At 42.7% G+C, this 23,588-nt stretch overlaps 1 protein-coding gene across 4 annotated transcripts in view; it reads left to right on the top strand.

The window, feature by feature from the left end:
- The window catches only part of abca2 (ATP-binding cassette, sub-family A (ABC1), member 2), a 478,875-nt gene that overhangs the window by 317,223 nt on the left and 138,064 nt on the right, over window positions 1-23,588 (top strand). For all 4 annotated transcript variants that reach the window (XM_069932956.1, XM_069932974.1, XM_069932964.1 and 1 more), the window contains 2 exons: window positions 9,643-9,771; window positions 22,903-23,070. In XM_069932956.1, the coding sequence (XP_069789057.1) occupies window positions 9,643-9,771; window positions 22,903-23,070 (297 nt within the window). The remainder of the gene's footprint in view (window positions 1-9,642; window positions 9,772-22,902; window positions 23,071-23,588) is intronic.

The raw sequence follows: 23,588 nt of genomic DNA, 5'->3' as shown, positions 1-23,588 counted from the left end.
CACCCCCCCCCCCCCCCCACTCTAATCCCTGTCAGTTCTTTATTCTCACTTCCAACCTTCCCCTCTTGGAGATGGAGCACTTTTTCCTCAGTAGAGGCCTCACCGTCTCCCCTTCGTCCACACCTCAAAAGGTTCCGTGCATGTCACAGTGGCAAACTCTGTCATCCTGAGTATTTGTGTCCATTTCTTCCACCTGGATTCTCCAACCCCTCTGAAGTTCCCTTCTTCTGCTTTAAGCCTTTGGCCCACTTTGGATCTTTATATTTCCAACTGCTGCCGAGACGTCAATTGTCTCAACTTCACTACTCCCCTCACTTTGTTTAATCTCACTCAGAATGCACTGCCCTCCACTCTCTCCACATCAATCCGAACATCATTATCAAACCTGCAAACAATGATGGGTGGTGCTGTTGTGGTCTGACATACCAACCTCAAACTTGCTGAGGTCAGCTCTTTGGCATCACCCCTTGAGCAGGACCTGACCAAAAAACATCAAGCCACTGTCTCAGGAACCATCTCTGACCTCATCACTTCCACTCATCTCTCTCCTATGGCCTCTAACCAGATTGTCTCCAAACCCACATTGCCTGGTTCTACCTCTTACCCAAGATCCACAACCCAATTGTTCTGGTAGACCCATTATTTCTGTGCGTTCCTGCCCAACCAAACTGGTATTATCTTGCCTCCACTCTACTTTGTCCCACCTGGTCCAGTCTGTCCCTATCTACATCTGGAAAACCTCACATGCCCTGCATCACTTCAACAACTTTCTAGTTCCCTGAACCTGACAGCCTCATTTTCACCATGGCCATCCAATCTCTATACACCTCCATCTCCCGTACTGAAGGTCTCAAAGCCCTTTTCTTTCTCTACAACAGACCCAACCAATCTCCCTCCACCACCACCCTCCTCCTCTACCTGGCAGAAATTGTTCTCACCCTCAATAGCCTCCTTTAACATCCCATTTCCTCTGTCGCTGTCATATCTGCTCCTAGGATAAGTTCTTTAATTCCAGGTCATCCAAAATTTCAAAAAAATGCAACTTCCCCTCTACTGCCATCAACTCAGCCCTTACCTGCATCTCCTCTATTTCCCACACATATGCCCAGGCCCCCTCTATCCCGAGATGCAACAAGGACAGTTTATCTTGTCCTCAACTACCTCCCCACCAGCTTCCACATCCAAAATATTACCCTCAGCAATTTCCGCCACCTACAATGTGATCCCACCACCAGACATATCTTTCCCTCTCCACCTTCCGCAGGGACCAGTCCCTCCCAGAACCCTCGTCTACTCATCCCTTCCCATTAATTGTCCCCTTGGTACCTACCTCTGTGACCACAGGAAATACGACATTTGTGCCCACAGCTCCTCCCTCACACCTATTCAGGGCCCCAAATAGTCCTTCACGTGAATCTGCAGGGATCATCTACTCAGGGATCATTCTGCTGCATCTGGTGCTTTGTTCGTGTCCTTATCCACATTGAGAGTCCAGCTGCAGACTGGGAGATTGTTTTGTTGAGCACATGCTCAGTCGTCTGCAATAATAGGGTCTTCCCAGTGGCCAACCATTTCAATTCCACACTCCACTCCAATTCCATGACCTATTCCCACACTGATATGTCTGTCCATGAGTTGCCTCATGCACTGCCAAACAGAGGCCACTCACAAATTGAGCTAACAACATGTAATATTCCTCTTGGGCCCTCTCCAACCAGGTGGCATTAATATAGACTTCGGTTTAAGTTATGCCCTCCCCGTCCCTTTTTCTTTCCCTATCCCTCTATCTCCTTTCCTCAGCTCCTCACCACTTTCCCTCTCCATTCAGAGAGCTATCCCACCCCCATCACTCTGGCTTTTTTTCACTTCTGCCCTACAACCCATGTCCCCCTACCCCTCCCCCTATCTTTCTTTATTCAGGTGCCCCTACCTGCTTTTTCCTAATACAGTAACAATGATTATCCAAAATGGTTGGGACCGGGCCTATGTCGGATAAATGCTTTTTTCAAAGAACTGATCATTTTTTAAAAACAGCCCAGTAGCAACAGTAAATCACTTGTAAAAGTGTTTATACAACAACAAACAACAAGGGAAGGCTTTTTAACCATTAAAATAATGTTTAATTCTCACCAAAAAGTTGATGACCACCGCCGATCACCAACAATTCCCCACTGAAGTCCCATTTCTGCCCGGGAGCCTGTAGTCCCCACTCCTGCCCGGGAGCCTGACATCCACGCTGCTGTCTGGGAGTCCAACGCCACTGCTCCAGCCAGGAGGTTGCTCTCCTTGATGATGCCGGGTCAAGGGATTCCTCTGACCGCTTGTGGCTGGGAGACAGTGGCACGCAGTTTGAGAGGGAGAGTTGAAGAATAAAGTCAATAGGGGAAGGTAAAGAGGGGAGGGAGTTACCTGAAACAAGGACAACCATCATTCTAATTTCATATCGAGTGGTTTTTTTTTTCAACTTGTGAGGTCAGTTCAGCTCCAAAAAAAAATTTTGGATTTCTAATTTGTTTCGGATATCCTCATTTTTCCAAAATTTTTTCAAAAATTTGGATAATAAAGGATTTTGGAGAATCGGAATTGCACTGTACCTTGATAAAGGGCTCAGGTTCGAAACATTGGTTATGCATCTTTGCTTCTTATGAATGCTGCTTTACCTGCTGAGTTTCTCCAGCACTCCTGTATGTTAAATATCGTTAGCCTTCACTCGGTTTGCTCATTTCATTTGTGACCATTCATCATGAATGTCTGAGATGCTGTGATCTGAATAAGTTGGCTCATTCCTTCCTATTCCCTTTTATTCCCTTTTATTCCCTATCTTTTTTTTTGTTGCATCTTTCATTTTCTCATTTCCTTCCCCTCCTTTTCTTTTTGCATTAGAATTCTATGTTTTATCTTGTTGGTTTATTACCTTTGCACTATTGCTATTCCAGTTAGATGTGGTTGAAGGAAATTTATATTTTCTGATGGCATTAATGTCACAAGTACAGTTGTTCAACAGAAGGCAACTTGCTCTTTGTTTCCCCAGTTCAGCTGGGAAACTTCCTGAAATCACCCTTTGAGTCCACAAATCCAGATTTGCATCTTACAGACATGTAATGGACTCAAAATTTCAACAGCACTTTCAGTGAAAAATTCATGGATATTCAAGGCATAATGTGCAATGGAAAAAGCTTGGTACCATCAATACTTTTGCTGTGGACATACTTAAAATCATGTTGAAACTAGATGATTTACTCAATGGCATTTAAGTTTAGACATACAGCCTTGTAACAGGTCCTTTCCAACCACGAGACCATGCCAATGGCACCCAATTGACCTACATGTAGTAGGCTTTTGAACGGTGGGAGGAAACCTTGAGCACCAGTAGGAAACCCCTGCAGACGTGAGGAGAAAGTACAAACTCTTTACAGAGAGCGCTGGTGCTGTTACAGCGCTGCACTAACTGCTACATTAACCGTACCACCCTAAATAGTGGTGAGTGAGGAGATGTTGGCACAAGTGTTGCAGTTATTCTTTACAAGGCATTTATCAGCATCGGATTGGAGATCATCTGCACAGGAATTTACAACTCAAAAACTGGTAAACTCAGTTAATTTTAATAACATTATTCTTTTTTCCTCTATGTTGTTTCCTCCTGAAGAACTGATCCCATCCAGCTCTCTGCTTGCTCAACCTCTGGCTGTCCAGCAGTGAACATTTAGGCAGCTAGCATTGACAGGATCATTGTGCCCTTACCCTTGTCCAAATCATGTTCAAATATGTTTTTTTAATTAATTTACATACAACATGGTATCAGGCCCTTCCGGTCCTCGAGTCTGCGCCACCCAAATATGCCAATTAACCAACAAACCCCATACGTCTTTGAAGGATGGGAGGAATCTGGGGCTCCCAGAGGAAACCCACACGGTCATGGAGAGAACATAAAATCCTTACAGACGGCGCTGCATTCAAACCCAGGTTGCTGGCGCCATAAGAGTGTTGCACTAACCATGCCATTCCTAACGTCTATGCTAACCGTGATCAATGAACAACAATGTGGAGCCAAAGAGCCAAAGTCAGTGATCCTATCTTTTAACATTTTGCTGGTCTCCCTATGAGTTAACAGATAATTCAATCTCCCTCATTTGTGAGCTCCCTCATTGCTCTCATCCTTGTGGGGGAAATCTCCACTTTCAGTGCCTCAGAACAGAATCTTCACAGTACCTTTAAAGGTTTTTATTTTGTTTTTAAAACCAGAGTTTCTTTATGTCACTCATAGTTATCCTGATCTGTTAAAAGTAATTATCGCATTTCCATTGATTTCAAGGATCACATATCATCTGTTTTGATTAATGCCTGTTGTAAAATCCTATTCATATGATTAGAATAAATTATAGCAGTTGCATTCAAATAATAGCAAGTTAACTGAGACTCGTTAGGCAGTATATTGAATAAAGTATACAGTGCAGGTTAATTCTTTGCATTTTTGTTCGATAGGCACCAGAGTTCATAAATTAAGAAATGAAGAAAAGTAAAAACTAAGAAAGCACTTTGGCAATTCAAATGTTTTAAGGATTTTAATGTTGTAATATGGCCTTAAGTCTTTTGTATGCAGAGTAGAACTCAAGTCCATTCTGCAGGTGAAACTGGGTGCATCACTGGAAGAGGACATGCTGATACTGTGAAGTTAAGATTTTAAAGTCATACATTCTATCCTAATTAATATTTATGTGTAAATGCACAAGGCCTCACAATTTTTCAGCACTGTTTTGAACACTCTTTCTTCACTTGGTCATATACCAGAGATCATCTGGACTCGGTGGGAGTGATGCTCTTATGAAAGGAGGGTTTGAGAATATTCTTGAAGAATTTTCTCCAACTGCTCCACCACAAAGCTTGGAATGGGCTTTTTGTTTCAGGTGTTTGGAGTTGGGCATACAAGTAACGTGGCCTGTCCAGTGTAGCAACTGTCAATGTGCTGTCTTTCTGACAAGGCTTCACAAAAGGTGGTGAAGCCATCAACACCATTTGCTGCTGTTCAATATAGTTTTGGCACCATTTTGCAAGCTAGAATACTGCAGAAGTATCTTTGTAATATAGCTTAGTGATTTGATAACTTAAGAGGAACTGGCTGTAAAGTCGTTCAATTTTACACTGCAATACACAAAAGGGCTGGAGAAACTCAGCAGGTCATGTATCATCCAGAGAAAGTAAGATGTTGCTTGACCTGCTGAATTCTCTATCACTTTTGTGTATTGCACTACAGTCCTAGCGTCTGCTTCACTTCAAAATTACATTTATTGTTGCACGTACAGAGTACAAGGAAGAGCTTTGTTTTGTGTGTTATCCAGCAAGTCAATCATACATAAGTACTTAAGCCATTTCGCCCCATGAGTCCTTGCCACTCAATTTACACCCAATTAGTCTACACTCCTGGCACATTTCGAATGGGGGGAGGAAATCGGAGCCCCGGGGAAAACCCACGCAGACAAGGGGAGAACGTACAAACTCCTTACAGACAGCGGGGTATTCGAACCCTGTGTCCCGATTGCTGGTGATGTAAACGTGTTGCACTAACCATAACGACAACTGTGCTGCCCCAAATAATTCAAATATCTCTCAAATAACACCTCAAAATGATTTATTTATTCTTTGAATCTATGTAGGACTTTGCTAGTGAATTGTTGGTCGCTGATTTCCCTTCAGTTAACTGCAGCATTTTTCAGAGGTGTTGAAACCTTCAGCCTGAAGGGTTAATTCTGATTTTATCTCCATAGATGCTGCACGACCAAAATTTTCTGTGTTATTTCAAATTTCTGTTGTCCATTGCTTTTCAACAATAAAACACTTTGGGCAATGCAAAAGCATGAGGCTTTAAAAAAAAACACCAGCCTTTATTGAATTGGGATGTGTTCCAATCCTCCCATTTTGGACAATTTTCCAAGCCCCCATTCATCCATTTTCATCCCCCTCCTGGTTCCATCCAGTTATTAAACACTCCCCTCTCTGTATGCATCAGCTTTTCACCACTCCCCAAATGATTCTCAATATCACCTTACTTGATATGGGGTGAGGCTGCATTTGGTGTACTACGTGCAGTTCTGGTCTCCTTCCTTGAGGAAGGATGTACTAGCCTTGGAGGCAGTGCAGAGGAGGTTTACTAGGTTGATTCCAGAGATGAAGGGGTTAGCCCATGAGGAGAGATTGAATCATCTTGGGCTGTACTCGCTGGCATTCAGAAGAATGAGAGGGGATGTTATAGAAATGTAAAAAATTATTAAAGGAATAGACACGATAGAGGTCAGTAAATTTTTTCCACTGGTAGGTGAGACAAGAACTAGGGGAGGGGGGGAATAACCTCAAGATCTAGGGTAGTATATTTAGGACAGAGATGAGGAGGAACTGCTTTTCCCAGAGGGTGGTGAATCTATGGAATTTCTCTAGCCATGGAGGGTACTTCAGTAAATATACTTTACACAAGATTGGATAAATTTTTGCATCGTAGGGGAATTAAGGGAAATGGGGGAAATGGCATGTAGATGGAGATGAGCCTATCATCAGATCAGCCAAGATATTGAATGGTGGAGCAGGCTTGATGGGCTGAATGGCCTGCTTCTTCTCCTATTTAATATGTTCTTATGCTTCTTGCTTTTCAGGTTCCAGAACCTGCAGCTTTTGTGTTCCCACTTCTTACCCTATGGCAGCTCTCTGCAACTTCGTCCTCCCCCTCTTGCTCCATCTTCCCCTTTTGTCTCTGTGTCCACTTACAACCATCATTCACTTGCCTGGGTCTTCTAACTCCACCCTAATCACACCCCCCCCCTACCTGGCCCATGCTGCACCCCTTCCCTTCTCCTTTTTTAATACTGACCATCCTCTCTCAGCCAATTCAGTTTTGACAAAAGGTCTCGACACTCCATTTCCCTTCATGCTGCCTAACCTGCTGAGTTCCACATCTATTTTGTTTTTCTTTTGCTCTAATTGCAGTGTCTGCAGCCACACATGTCTCTGGTGCTTTATAAATGTTAGTTTTGTTTGATTGCGCTCTGTTCTTGATACCCTCTCCCTCACCCCAATCCCTCTCTTCCATTTAGGATACCATTCAGATGGATTCTGTCAACAAAAGACCCACAGAACATGGCTGTTGTCTGTGAAAAGCAACAAATGGATCTTGTGAAACTCTGAAAGCGAATTATAAATAATTAGAAATAAATATACAAAACATATTAAAATCAGTCCACAGTTCCTGTAGAACAAATTTTCTAATCAGTAAGTTGATGAATATCAGTTATTGCCCATGCACAAAGGAATGTGGAAATAGCTCTTTAAACATTTTAGTAATAGATTAGATCTTTGATCCATTGATAGTCCCTTTGTTTTAAGACCATAAAAAATATGAACAGAAATAGACTGTTTAGCCCACATAGTCTGCCCCATCATTTAATCATGAGCTGATCCATTTTTCCACTCAGCCCCACTGCCCAGCCTTGTCCCTATAAACTTTGATGGCCATGGCTAATCAAGAACCTATCAATGACTGCCTTAAAAACAAATCAATGACCTGGCCTCCACAATCGCCTATGGCAAAAAATTGCATAGATATACCATTCTCTGATGGAAGAAATTCCTCTGCATCTCTATTTGCAGTGGACACCCTTCAATCCAGACTCTCCCACCATGGGAAACAACTTTTCTACATCTACTCTGAATCAAGAGATCAAAAGTTCATTCTTGAGTTGCAAACACCCACACAACTTCTCCCCATTCTCATTTGGTTCTGGTGGGGGAGGGGGAGAGGGAAAAATTTGCAGTTAAAAGTATGGAACAGCAAGCTGTAAACTAATTGTTGGATACAGCAAAAGGCATTCCATGGGACATTGTTAAAACTGGATGACAGCACGATAAAATCCCTGATCATGGAACTTTAAAAGTTAAAATCTGAATAGAATATCGAGTTCGGTTACCAGCAATGAATAAGTGCTTATCTTAAATGTTTTTCAGGAAAAGCAAAGGACATCAATTCTGAAATAAGGGACAATTTTCTTCAGTGGAAATGCATCTTCCCTCCAGCTCACTAAATTTGCACAGTGTCATTTTTTATCTTTCTCCTCCAACATTGTATTCAGTTGCAACACAGAATCAAATAACACAGACAGGAAGATATGAGAACTTGTGTGTTGAGTGACACTGTACAATCTCTTCCTCTTTTGTTGCCACCATATGATAGTAATTTGAAACAGGAATGCTGTAATTGTTACACACAGCAATAGTCAAACGTTACCTAAATTTTGCACAACAACTGGAAATGGTGCCGAGGAGGGGCAGGGAAACTTTAGAAATCTGGGGCAATTATAGTCAGCTCACATTCACTGGTTTTGCCATGATGATCAAGTGTGAGCTGGACTCCACTGAAGGTTTTCAGTATGTTTAGAGATCAGGCTTGTCTTCAGAGTAATGTACATACAAGAGTTGGAGATAAATTGGAACAAGTAAAATGTCATATTAATGTGGTCATCATTTTGGAGTCGCATATGCTTTGTCTTAATATAATGCAATCCATACTGATAAATTTCCAAGGGGGGGATATTTTGCAAGCAGGAACACGGTGCATTTAAAAACTTTCACATTAAACACGCACAAAAACTACAGTAGCACAAAAAACCAAGAGGCCGGGTGGCACTTCTGACAGGCAAGTGTCGGTGCCAAGTTATGTTTTCCATTGACTTAACCAGTATCAACAGAAAAGAGCAATGTTGATGAGAGGAAGAAAAATTTTGACCAGAAAATCAAAAGAGTGGTTTAACTACACAACATATGTCATGTATATAAAATGTTTTATTCCGGTGTTCAGACTTCTCTGCCAAAGCAAAGATTTTTTAAAATGTAATTTTAGCGCACAGTTACATGGCCCACGAGCCTGCATAACTACACCTATGTGACCAATTAAACTACTGACCTACTGAATTGTGGGATGAAACTGGAGCACCTGAAGGAAACACATGCAGATATGGGAAGACAGCAGAAGATTTGAATGAGAGTCGATGGTGCTATAATAACTTTGCGCTAACTGCTCACCGTTGTCTTACATTTAAATTTCTAATTCGTATAGATGCATGCCTCCTTTACTTATAAGCTCTCCATTTCTAAACCATTGTGACGAGTAGAATCCACAGTAATTCAAAGATGAATGGGTTGCTGTGACGATCTTGGTCAGATAAATGAAGAACTTTTGCACTTGTAATAATGCCTTTGACAGTGAACAGTGGGAACAGCGGAGGACCTGTTATTTGATGGAAATTGTGCCATTTATCTTGGATTGTCACAGCACAATAATTCTGTTGCTTTATTATCAGTAACATATTTGTGACCATATCTATTTTATATTTCTTCACCATCTGGGTGAATGGATAGACTTACAGTTGATCATCAAATTCTGCCAGAACACCCCTGTGTAATTCCTGTCCTTGTCTGTCCTTCCCCTCCAACAGAGCAAGTGCTTGGTCTTCAAGTGTAGTGTTGTCAAATCTACCCTTTTGGTGCCCTTGAGCTCATCATTATTTTGGATGTCAGCAATTGAGAATTGTAAGTCAGCGAGTGTTCCACTTGGTCTTCAAAATGTGACTAATCTGAATGCTTTTGTCCAACTTTTCTCTCCAGGCTAATGAAACGTTTGCTTTTGTTGGGAATGTCACGCATTATGCCAGAGTGTGGTTGAACATTTCCTCAGAAATCCGCACTTTCCTGGAAGAAGGCAAGCTGCAAAATCGCATCAGCTGGCTACAGCAAGTATGTCCAATCGTAAATTTGATCTATTCATAACTTGATCAATCGTAAGCTTGATCATTTCTGACAATGTTCTACATGTCCTCCTTGGCCAGAGGTTAGGTGCTGGAGGATTTGAGAATGGCAGATGTAGTCCCCTAATTAAATAAAAGATAATAGGGAGAATCCATGGAATCATAGGCTGGTGAGTGTTACATCAGTGGGGGGAAAACATTTGGAAAGGATTCTTAAGTACAGGATTTACGATCATTTAGAGAAGTACTGTCTTCTCAGGGACAGTTAGCATGGCTTTGTGAGGGGAAGGTTGTGCTTTACATGGAACTCTGGCTGTGTGGATTCATAACTGGGTTGCCTATAGATAGCTGAGAACGGTAGTGGACCGTAAGTATTCTGCCTGGAGGTCAGTGACTAGTGGAGTTCTGCAAGGATCTGTCCTGGGACCCCTGCTTTTTGTGATTTTTATAAATGACCTGGACAAAGGTGTAGAGAGATGGATCAGTAAGTTTATGGATGATATGAAGATTAGAGGAGTTGTGGATAGTGTTGAAGGTTGGTGTAGGTTACAACAGGGTATAGACAGGATGCAGAGTTTGACATAAAAGTGGCAGATGGAGTTCAATCCGGATAAGTGTGAGGTAATGTATTTTGGAAGGTCAATCTTGAAGGCAGCGTGCATTGTTAATGGTAGGATACTTAATAATGTGGAAGAACAGAGGAACCTTGGGGTCCAAATCCATAGATCTCTTAAGGTTGTGGCACAGGTTGATAGGATAGTTAAGAAGTCCAATGGTATGCTGGGCTTCATTAGTCAAAGGATTAAGTTCAGGAGTGTGAGATGATGCTGCAGCTCTATAAATCTGGTGAGACCAAACCTATAATATTGTATTCAGTTCTGGTCACCTCATTACAGGAATGATGTGAAAGTAATGGAGAGGGTGCAGAGAAGATTTACCAGGATGCTAATCTGTTTTATGAAGCAAGGTAAGCAGAGCTGGGGCTTTTCTCTTTGGAGTGTAGAAGGATGAGAGGTGATGTAAAAGAGGTCTACAAGGTTATGAGAGGCATAGATAAGATAGACAGTCCTTTTCCCAGGGTGAGAGTAGCAAACAGCAGAAGACATCTGTACAAAGTGAAGGGAGGAAAGATTAGGAGAGATGTCAGGGGGAAGGTTGGATGTGTACATGGATATGAGGGGGTTGGAGGGTTATGGGCAGTGAGTGGGAGGGGGGGAACTAGTGGAGTTGTTCAAGTGAACCAGTGTGGACTTGAAGGGCCGATATGGCCTGTTTCCGCGCTGTAAACGGTTATATGGTTATATGGTTAAATGTTTTACACTGAGAATTGTGGAGGCCTGGAATGCATTGCCAGGGGTGGGAGTGGAGGCTGAAACAATAGGGGCATTTAAGAGACTCTTCAACAGGCACCTGGATGAAAAAAACTCAAGGGTTTTGAGGAAGGGAGGCTTTAGTTTTTTTTAGGTTTATATCAGTGAGCACAGCATCATGGGTGGAAAGGCCTCCTGTACTGTGCTGTAATGTTCTGTGTTCTATAACAGCTGTATAAGGAGGGGATAGCAGACAAGGTTCACTGCCTTCTTGCCACAATTCTGCCAACTCGTGACTATAGACCAGTGTAATCCTTTCATTAATCAAAATGACTTGGAGTTGACAGCAATTTTATGCTGTCGAGAAAAACATTTGTATTACCTATTAGGACAAGTCACTTCTGTTACTGGAAATTCCATTTGAAACTCATCCCCAGTATTCGGGGATTAAATTAATTTGTTCACCAACAATAATCTGTGCAGAATGAATGATTCTCTGTTCGCCATTCACATGTCACAAAGAGTTGCATAATATGGATCTATCTTTATATAAAAACAACAGAAAAGTGAAAATAGTTAAAAGGATCCAAGTTTGCATTCATAAACACACACCAAAGAGACATTTTAAACTAGAATATTTTAAGTTGAAACAGTTCAATGTACAAAGCTCCAGGAAGATTTTAAAAATAAAATAATATTTTATACTGCATTAAATAATTAACCTGGGAGCTAAAACCTTGTGAAATTTGCATCCAACTTCACTACTTCAATTGTTTCACTCTTGGATCTGCAACAAGATCTTTGTGGGGAACAAGCTAGAAGGTCCCAGCATCCTTCAGTACTTTACCTCAACATTCAATAATCAAGCCTTCTATTACGATGGATAATTTATTTGAACATGTACCCCAATATCATGTCACAATGATATTTTTGATCTCCAAGGCTTTCTTTTTAACCATTTGTGGATTGGGATGATAATTTCATAGCTAGCCCCTCCATAGAACTTCATGTTGCTTGTAATTTGAAATGCTTCGAAGATCCATTCTGAATAAACCCTGTGAGGCAGCCCTTGGTTCCTAGGGGTGATTCTTACTATCCTACTCAAGTTTAAGCTGGTATGTAGTTGAACAGCAATGTAGAATCAAGTCAAGAGTTCTCAAACTTTAATCCAGAATGCAAAGCAACAAAATCAATCACACATGACTGCTACTAATACCATAAATTGTGTCATTCTAACTGCATTTTATCAGCCTTCGAACTTGTTTGTTACATTGTTTTCTTGGTTTAACTTCAGAATATTACTTACAGAGGTGGTGCTGAAAAACTAAGATGGATTGCTATCCAATTGTTTGGAAATCCGAATGTTTCAGTATTTGGCTCATCAGGTAGTGATATCCCCATACTCTCTTTAACTCACTGTAACCCCAGTCCCCACACTCCCTTTAACCCACCATGACCCCACTCTTCCTTTCACTCACTGTGACCCCAGTCCCCAACACTCCTTTTCACTCATTGTGACCCCAGTCCCCAACACTCCCTTTCACTCACCGTGGCCCCAGTGCCCAACACTCATTTTCACTCACCGTGACCCGTCCCTAACACTCCCTTTAATTCACCATGACCCCAGTCTCCACACTCCCTTTAACTCACCATGACTACAGTCCACACACTCTCTTTAATTCACTATGACCCTGGTCCCCACACTCCCTTTGACTCACCAGGACTCTACCTTTGTGCTGACAAACCGGAACGGGTGCCAACAATCCATGCACTTTTGTGAATGCAAATGGATTTTGTCTCGTTCAATTCTAGTATATGATTTTAATGTTAACGAATTTCCATGTATTGGTATGAAATTAATTGGTCTTCTTTACACAAATAAACTTGCAGTGAACTGAGATTCACTGGTGGTTTGTTATACTGATGGCTAGCTCCTACTCCATCTACCCATATATAACCCTGGTTTCCTGCCTAAACCCTAAAGACCAACAGCCTAAAGTCCCTAAACTCTGAAGACCACTGTAAGACCCTACCTTCAGTTATAAGCTAATAAAACTGTATGTTCTCCCTCCAGTCGTGAGAGCTTTTATTCACACTACAATTTTATTAGCTTCTTCCCTAACAATGGAAGCGGTACTCAAGCCAGGTATGCTGCTGTTAGACCCTCTGTCCCCTGACGTAGCTGAAGAATTCACTAGACTACTTCCAGGTCTATCTGAAAGTGACCAGAGACATCTTCCATAATGATGAACTCAGGAGGTCACCACTTGTTTGGAGGGAAGGAAAGAAAGGATGCACTGTAGCCGGCCGCTTCAAAGAAACACAGATATACAGTGTGGCAGGTTAAGCTCACTCCTTTATTAGGGGTGGAAAGGCTGCTTTTATACTGTTCAAGTTCCCACCGTTTTTTTTTGTTGATTGACTGAGTCACCCATATGGATAACAGTAGAGGGCAGGAACATCCATGCATATGAATGCCCTTCTTCCCCAGCCTGTTTCTGCTGAGTTAGCTGGGCAGCTTGACCAACACCTTTTTAGGGCTGTTGGTCTGATGCTGCCCCAGCTTCTACCCCCACTGGTTCGTTGTCCTGGGAGTCACTTTAGCAATTTCTGTTCAGGTCTGCTGCTATGCAATGTGCTGGCCTAATCTCCACAATGGCGGGCTGCCACAACACAGTCATTAGGGACTGCACTACATATGACACTGCTATAGAGGATTTCAAGGCTCGGTACCTGAAGTCGCAAAATGAGATCCTATCGAGGCACCGACTCGCTCTACGTTCTCAAAGGCCAGGAGAGGCCATCGATGATACCTGCTGTATCTGTGGATGCTGGCATGTACGAAGCAGCTAGGGGCTATGTTCGTGAGGAAGAACAGATCTAGGGCACTTCAGTTGTGGGGATCTGCTTGAGGTACATGAGGCAGCGACTGCTTGAGTCGGGTAAGAAGGACCTAGCTAGCCACATTAAACTGGTCAAGTCACTGGAACAGGTCAAGCTTGAGAACAACGACCTCAAAGCTAGTGAACTCGGTCACCCAGGTGACTCCTTTAAGGGACCAGCTGCTTGTGCAACCCCTGCCCTAACGGCTGCCGCTTCCAGTGCTAGGGAGCGCTCCTGTGCTAGGGAGTGCTTTTTCTGCGGCAGGAGCCAGCACCCCTGATCTCGTTGCTTGGCTTATGTCGCAGTTTGCTTCAGCTGTGGCAAGAAAGGACAATGGGTGTGGGATTGCTGCGTGAGGGGAAGCCCACAGCCTGCACCACTCCCAGATTCAATTCCAGCCCAAAACCATCAGCCCCTAATTCGCCTGAACCCACTTGCTGTGCTACGTGCCGAAGGAGGGTGGCTGAGAGAAAACGGCATGAAAAGGCTCAGAGGTCATCTTGCCACAAAAACTTGGCACCATCATCATCAGAGGATGAAGGAGGGCAGCCATCTTGCCGCACTACAAGGTCAACGCCATCTTGCTAGCAGGAAAACCAGTATGGTCGGGACCACTCGAGTGAGGAGTGCGGAGTCTTTGGAGGCGTAGCCTCAATGGTTCTAGATCAGGACAGAACTCACCAGCTTAGCAACTCCATAGTGACTGTTAAAATAAATGGACATTCCACTAAATGCCTAATCAACACAGACTACCAAAAGCTTTACAGACGACAGACTCACAGACTACAAGAATACAACCTAAAGATGTATCCTTCCAATTATCATATATTCCTTGTGTCTCATTCTCACTCCACTCTTATGCGAGAACATTGTAGATTACATTTGTCAATTGGGGAGGGGGAATTTAGTAAGATACGCCTGTATGTACTTTTTAAAAAAAAATTTCAAAATTTTTCACACTATAAAGCTTACTGACCAAAATACATACAGACATTTTTCTCTTGAATATATACAGAGTCATTTTCTCCCCTTTTCCCCCCTCCCTTCCCTCCCTCCCTCACCCCCCCTTCCCATTTATTCAAAGTTCGCCTGAATGTACTTGATGAATTGTGTGCTCCGGTGCTGTTGGGTCTGGACTTCCTGTGTCCCCTTAAAAGTGTGACCTTGATGTATTCTGATTCCCTCCCCTTGTAATGGTTCGGAATGGAGGGCTTCTAAAATCAGAACCCATATGCAGCCTCTCCACACTGAATATTGACCCCCCCCCCCCCCAACCTCTCTTCCCAAATATGTCCCCAGATTGCAAACCAATTGCTACCAAGAGCAGGAGGTACAGAACAGCAGACCGAGATTTCATAAAGTCTGAGACACAACGTCTACTCATTGAAGGTATCATCAAACCTAACACTAGCCCATGGAGAGGGCCAGTCATGGTGGTAAAAAGGGAAAACAAGTCCAGGCTAGTAATTGACTATTGCCAAACCGTTAATCGGTACGCACTCCTGGACACTTACCCCCCCCTCCCTCGAATTGCGGACATGGTGAATGATATTGCGCAGTATCAAGTCTATTCGACGACTGACCTGAAAGCTGTTTATCACCAGCTTCCAATCCAATCCAAGGACTGTCCATAGAGATTAACGTTCCTCTCTATCAATTCGGAGGGTTTCTTTTGACATTTCCAACGGGGCTTCTATCTTCCAGAGGCAGATGGACAGAATGGTTGATGAATATGGGTTGAAGGCTATCTTCCCCTACCTTGATAATGTCACCATTTGTGGCCATACCTTGGAGGACCATGACACTAACTTTCAGAGCTTTCTCCATGCAGCGAAAGCCCTGACCTCACTTATAACTGCAGCAAGTATGTGTTCAGGACTAAACATCTGGCTATCTTTGGCTATGTGGTGGACAATGGCATCATTGGTTCTGAAAGGATGCACCCCCTGTTAGAGTTCCACATTCCTAGGACCACAAAGGCTTTGAGGAGACGCCTGGAGTTTTTCTCATATTACACCCAGTGGATCCCTCATTTCGCTGATAAAGGTTCGATGTCTCTTAAAAGCCACTTCTTTTCCCCTCTCGGCTGAAGCCCAAATAGCATTTAACTACCTTTGAGAACACATTGCAAAAGCTGCCATGCACACGGTGGACAAGAAAGTACCTTTTCAGGTGTAAAGAGGCGCTTTGAACGTGGCCCTGGCCACTACCCTCAACCAGGCTGGTTGCATTTTTTTTCTCAGACATTGCAAGGCCATGTGCTCTGAAACCCCTCTGTGGAAAAGGAGGCTCAAGCCATTGTAGAAACCTGGCTGGTAGGAAATTTATGCTCCTCACTGACCAGCACTTGGCCGCATTCATATTTAATAATGTTAAAAGGGGCAAAATCAAAAATGACAAGATTGCTAGGTGGAGGATTAAGCTCTTCACCTATAATTATGACATTGCCTATCAGCTAGGAGCCCTTAATGACCCTCCAGATGCCTTATCCAGAGGAAGCTGTGCCTCTGCACACACCACCAGTTGCAGTCTCCACATAATGAGCTCTGCCATCCAGGGGTTACCGGTATGGTTCATTTTGTCAAGGGGCACAATCTACCCTACTCCATGGAAGACGTCAGGTCTTGCCAGGTCTGCGTGGAGTGCAAGCTGCACTTCTACCGCCCCGCAAAGGCACACCTGATCAAGCCATCTAGGCCCTTTGAACTGCTCAGTGTCTATTTTAAGGGATCTCTCCCCTCCATGAACAGGAACACTTTCTTCCTTTCTGTCACTGATGAGTACCCCTGCTTCCTGTTCACCATCCCATGTCCAGACATATCCACTTTGTCAGTCATAAAGATCCTAGATTCCATTTTCGCCCTGTTTGGGTATCCCGGCTATATACATAGTGACCGGGTCTCATCTTTTATGAGCAAAGAGCTATGGCTGTACCTGTTGTCAAGGACAATCGCATCTAGCAGGACTACTAGCTACAACCCCTAGGGGAACTGGCAGGTTGAAAAGGAAAATACCATGATCTGGAAGGCTGTCAAACTAGTCCTCAAATCAAGAGGTCTCTAGACTCACGGTGGCAGGATGTTTTTCTTTTGGTGTTCCATTCCATCTGGTCACTACTATGTACAGTGACCAATGTATTCCTCACGAGCTCCTATTCAATTTTGAGAGAAGTTTGGCAATGGGAACTACACTCCCAACCTGGCTCTCTACTCCTGGTCCAGACCTTCTCAAGAAGCACATGAGGAGAAGCAAGACTGACCCTCTGGTGGAAAAGGTGAAACTGCTCTATGCCAATCCCACGTACATCTATGTAGAGTATCCGGATGGTAAGGAGGACTCCATCTCCATCAGGGACCTGACACCCACTGTAACAGAGGATATTACCATATAACCATATAACCACTTACAGCACAGAACAGGCCAGTTCGGCCCTACTAGTCCATGCCGTAACAAATTCCCACCCTCCTAGTCCCACTGACCAGCACCCGGTCCATACCCCTCCAGTCCTCTCCTCTCCATCTAACTATCCAGTCTATCCTTAAATGTAACCAATGATCCCGCCTCAACCACGTCTGCCGGAAGCTCATTCCACATCCCTACCACCCTTTGCGTAAAGAAATTTCCTCTCATTTTCCCCTTATAATTTTCCCCCTTCAATCTTAAACCATGCCCTCTAGTTTGAATCTCCCCCACTCTTAATTGAAAATGCCTATCCACATTTACTCTTTTTGTTCCTTTTAAAATCTTAAACACCTCTATCAAGCCCCCCCTCAATCTTCTACACTCCAGAGAAAAAAGCCCCAGTCCGCACAACCTTTCCCTGTAACTCAAACCTTGAAATCCTGTCAACATTCTCGTGAACCTTCTCTGTACTCTCTCTATTTTGTTTATATCTTTCCAATAATTTGGTGACCAAAACTGTACACAGTACTCCAAATTTGGCCTCACCAATGCCTTGTACAATTTCATCATAACCTCCCTACTCTTGAATTCAATACTCCGATTTATGAAGGCCAACATTCCAAATGCCTTCTTCACCACACCATCTACCTGAGTATCAGCCTTGAGGGTACTATTTACCATCACTCCTAAATCCCTTTGTGCTCTGCACATCTCAATAGCCTACCATTTAATGCATATGACCTATTTAAATTTGCCTTTCCAAAATGTAACACCTCACATTTATCTGTATTAAATTCCATCAGCCATTTCTCAGCCCACATCCCAGCCTTCCTAAATCACCTTTTAATCTACGGTAATCTTCCTCACTGTCCACAACACCACCAATCTTTGTATCATCCGCAAACTTGCTTATCCAATTCTCCACCCCTACTTCCAGATCGTTAATATATATAACAAACAATAGTGGACCCAGGACCGATCCCTGAGGAACTCCACTAGTCACTGGCCTCCAATTGGACAAACAAATTTCTACCACTACTCTCTGAAACCTCCCATCCAACCACTGCTGAATCCATTTCACTACCTCCTTATTTATACCTAATGCCTCCACCTTTTTTCCTAACCTACTGTGGGGAACTTTGTCAAAAGCTTTACTAAAGTCTAAATAGACAACATCCACAGCTTTCCCTTCATCAACCGTTTTTGTAACCCCATCGAAAAACTCAATCAGGTTTGTCAAGCATGATCTACCCCTGACAAAACAATGCTGATTACTCCCTATCAATCCCTGTACCTCCAAATATTTGTAAATACCATCCCTCAGAACACTTTCCATTAACTTACCCACCACAGACGTCAGACTCACAGGCCTATAATTCCCAGGTTTACATTTGGACCCTTCTTAAACAGCGGAACCACATGTGCCACCCTCCAATCCTTTGGCACTTCCCCCGTGACCAGTGACATCCTAAATATCTCTGTTAATGGCCCCACTATCTGTCCACAAGCCTCCCAGAGTGTCCTTGGGAATATTTTGTCCGGTCCCGGAGATTTATCCACCTTTATCTTTTTCAACATACCTTCTCAGTTATCCTTATATGCTTCATGCCCTACGAGCTATGGAGCTCATTCTCACCATTCCCAGTCAGGGGATCGGTTCAGGAGGAAAGTGCATCCCCCTCCACCGTAGATCCTGTAGACCCTGCCCTCCACTCCCCCACAAGGGGACCAGGAGACCAAAGGCCCTCCCATGCTTAGGTGTTCCACCAGGATCTCCAGACCTCCAGACAGCTTAAATTTGTAAATAACTATATTTTCAACTTTTTTTTATGAGCCCATGTTCTCTGTCTTCAGTCACAGACCCTAAATTCTGCAGGAAGGGGTGAATGCAGTGAACTGAGATTCACTGGTGGTGTGTTATACTGATAGCTGGCTCCATTCCCATCTACCCATATGTAACCCTGGTTTCCCGCCTAAACATCAAGCCCTTCTGAAGACCACTGTAAGACTCTACCCTAATAAAAGCATACGTTCTCCTTCCAGTCGTGAGAGCTTTTATTCACGCCACAATACTGTACCTTTCTTTCACTTAACCACCCCAATGAATTTCAGATAATAAATGGTTACTTACTAAATATGGTCTAAAATCTGTGCCTCCATCTCTCAAGTTGATACCGTCACCTGCATCTGGTCTGACGCAATCATGCTTATAATGGCGCAGACCAAGATGTGTCCATTCCAAGTTACTAATGGGATTTGGAGTTCCTTTCCTTTTGGTGGGTGGCAGCTGTCAGTGGAAAAGCTGTTAAAAGAAGCTTTGTGGAAAGTAATTTGTAAACTGCCTTAATGAAATCTTTGCATTTTACATTAAAGTATCATAAAGGAATGAGTGGAATGTTCTACATTCTGCAAATCCTCGAGACTCAAACCATCTGTGGATCTGGTTGAATAGTCTATTTAATACCCTGTTGGATGTTTCCCTTCTTCTCAAGACTAATCATTGACCTCATTAAGTTCAGAAGCAGAGAATTGAAATTGGAATCAAAATTCTGCTTCAAGATGTCTTTTGGGATTCATCTGTGTGCCAGAAAATGTCTCACTGAACAGCTACTTCCTGTTTGTCAATGTTGCACAATTATGTTTGATTTCAGATGCCGCATAATTCCTGGATGATGCGTAACACTATATTCACCATTTAATTGTGCAGCTTTTCAACCCCACTGGGCTTTCTGAATACAAGAAATCTCTGCTTATTAAAAGTGCCAATTATTTGTATCCCAATGAGACTAACTTTAACTTTTTGTAAAAAGTAATTTAGTAGGTAATAATGCATATTTTGTGTTTCAATTGGAGGTGGTTAGGGAGGGGATAAAATTCAACAGGGGAGAAAAGTTTGTTGACCTGTTAGACACCTGACTGGAAAGAGTGCAGAGAAGATTCATCAGGATGTTATCAAGACTGAAGGGCTTGAGGGAAGTCTGGGGCCATTTTCCATGGAGTATGGGAGGCTGAGCTGTGACTTGACAGAGGTCTATAAAATGATAGGGGCATATATGTGATGAAATTCATTACCATTTTCTCAGGATAGAGGTGTCCAGAACTGGAGTGCAGAAGTTAAAGAGAAAGAGGAAAGATTTAGTTTTTATCCACACAGATGAGCTGCCAGAGGAAGCTGTTGAGAAGAGTATGATGACACTGTTTAAAAGATGTATAGACAAGAGCATAGCAAGGAATGGTTTAGAAGCTTTTGGGAAAAATGCAGGCAACTGGGGCTAGAACAGTTTGAAAACCTGGTCAACATGGATGAGTTGGGCCAAAGGACCTGTTTCTGTGCTGTATGACTCCGTGACTTTCATTTCCATTCTAATTATGCATTCCCTTGACATTGAAGCATTTTAAGTGTGGTATAAAGGAGCCATGATGAAACTGAAGCTGTTCTGCATTGGCTGGTCATGTTTGGTATTGTGGAAGATGATGGTTGTTGTTGGAGGCTTCAGATCTTATTCAAAGGACATCACTGCAAGGCTGCAGAATGCGCCATCAACAAGGTGTGCTACATTTATTGGCCAAGGATACTCCAACAGCACTCTCCAAATCAAAAAACAGTACGTTCGAAAAATTGTAGTGGTGGTGGTAGATGGCAACGCCATCTGCTCCAAGTTGTACACTTCCCTGATTGGGAAATGCATTGCTTATCGGAATTTGTTGTCATGAATAAGTCACGAAATTCAATGTTTGCAGCAGCATCATTTAGGGGGGAAAACGTTCATATAAATAATTTTTTTAATTCTCAAAATGTAAGGCAGTGTCTTTGGTTCATTGATTATTCATTCCTCCAGAGCATTCTAGAGATTCTAGAATTTATATCTAACAAAACCATGGAAGGGTAGGTTTAGCACAATGTCCACAGTGGTTTGGGGAGGTTAGATACCATCTTGTCAATGGCACTTTGGGATGGGCAGTGAGCGACGACCTTGCCAGAGAACTCCAAATCCATTGAAAGATAAATAGTTTTTATTTTGGTTTGGTAGCATTCACTAATTTGCTTCTCCATGCTAAATATTATTTGTGACCGGGTGAAAGTCGGACAGTGGAACACAGCCAGTATATGTCATAGTTTTAAAGCTGCAGCCTTGGTGAGACTGAGACTGCACAGAACTGGAGATACACAGCAGATGGCAGATTCTAGAATCTGAAGCCAAACACAATTTGCTGGAGCAATTCATGAGAGACAAAGAATGGTCTTGCTTTTAATTCCAAACTCTGCATCAGGAACAGGCAAAAAAAAAGTTTCAACCTGAAACATCAACTGATCTTATCTAGCAGATTGTGTTTGACCCAGCATGATGGTTGACTTCTTACACACATGTGCTGGAGAAACTTAGCAGAAGGTCACCCATCATCCATAGAAAGTAGGGGTTAACCAATGTTTCAGGCCTAGGCCCTTCATCGAGGTGCAAGAAAAAAAGCAGATATGAATAAAAAGGTGGAGGAAGGAGGAGAGGGTGGGTGGGGGATGGCAAAAAGGGAGGAGCACAGGCAAAAAGGTAAGAGACCCGGGTAGAGGGTAGAAGAGAAAACAGCTGAGGTGGTGGGGAAGACTTGCATCAATTGCTGTTTGTGGAAGCTTGTTCCAGTTTTTTAGCATTCTCCACAATGAGTTCAAGTTCCAGTTTATTATCATTTGATTGTACCTGTACTGTACATATACAACCCAATGAAACAGTGGCCCATAGTACACAGTATACCGACACACTAACAACTTAAATACATAGTGATCCAACATAAAAACATGCACACACATATATATAAAATGTGTGTTGTATATATATATGAGTGTACAGTATATGTTTGTCTTTGTGTGTGTGTGTATAGTATGCGTGTGTGTGATATATACACACGTGTGCGCACAATAAACATACATACATAATATGTACAGATACAATACACACAAATATACACACAAACACACATCTATACATATAGCAGCAGCACATTTATTGTAGTGGTTAGCGCAATGCTGTTACAGTGCCACCGACCAGGGTTTGAATCCAGCACTGACAGTAAGGCGTTTGTACATTATCCCTGCATGGATTTTCCTCTGGGTTCCACTGTTCAAAACATACTGGGGTTGTGGGTCAATTGGGTGTAATTGGGCGGCACGGGCTCATGCGCTGAAAGAGCCTGTTACTATGCTGTCTGCCAAAACTAATTTATAAATTAAATTAAAACATTTTGCAGGTTTCTAGGGATGTTTAACAGTCGCATTACCTGCAGGAAGAAGCTGTTTCCCTTCATGGTAGTCTGAGATTTTATGCTCCTGTACTTCTTCCTTGTTCATTGAGGAACCAATGTAGGTTCTAAAATTTGATAGAACATGGTTACATCACTGCTTTTGCTTCAATTTATGAGTTTATTTTCATATACATCAGTACAATGCACAGGTGCAATAAAAGTATTATTTGCTGCAGCTTCACAGGTGCATAAAATGCACTAACGACCAATCATTTTTCTTTGTGTTACAGTTTACCTCCGATTTGAAACGCCGTCCAGAAGTGCTGAATGCCTCTGACAGTGACATCATCAGGAATTTCATCAACAGCAATTTTTCCATGCCAAATTCCAGCACTCTGCTCCAGCAACTGGATACCATTGACAATGCAGCTTGTGGCTGGATTCAGTTCATGTCCAAGGTCAGTAGACAAGCAGTAGGTTACACTGGTGAACTCGTGGCACAGAGAACTATTAAAATAACATTTGATTCCCAGACTTATCTGTCAAGATGGTTACAGGAATATTCTGCCTGATTTATTTATTCCTCCCTGACCTTGTCAGCAGCTTAATATTAATTTTGGCTTATAATTCTGATCATGGACCTTTGACCTGAAATGTTAACCATGTTTTTCTATCCACAGATGCTGCCTGACATGCTGAGAATTTCACAGCATTATCTATTGATGAGTCTGCTAAACAATCAAAAAGATTAATCTAATTATTGCAATAATTGCAGCAAAAGTCTAGAACCAGAATAGATAAAGGAGTGATAAAGTTTATTCAGTGGCATTGGGGAAAATGCAAAGTATAGCATGAAAGAAAGTCTGCAGCCTCCAACCAGAAGGCATGAACATTGACTTCTCCCGTTTCTGTTGGGCCCTATCTCTCTTGATTCCTATATGTTATTTCTTTTTCACCAGCTCCCCATCCCTTGTTT

Source organism: Narcine bancroftii, chromosome 1 (assembly GCF_036971445.1).
Source record: "Narcine bancroftii isolate sNarBan1 chromosome 1, sNarBan1.hap1, whole genome shotgun sequence".
Classification (NCBI taxonomy): Eukaryota; Metazoa; Chordata; class Chondrichthyes; order Torpediniformes; family Narcinidae; genus Narcine; species Narcine bancroftii.
This window is presented reverse-complemented; position numbering and strand designations above follow the sequence as displayed.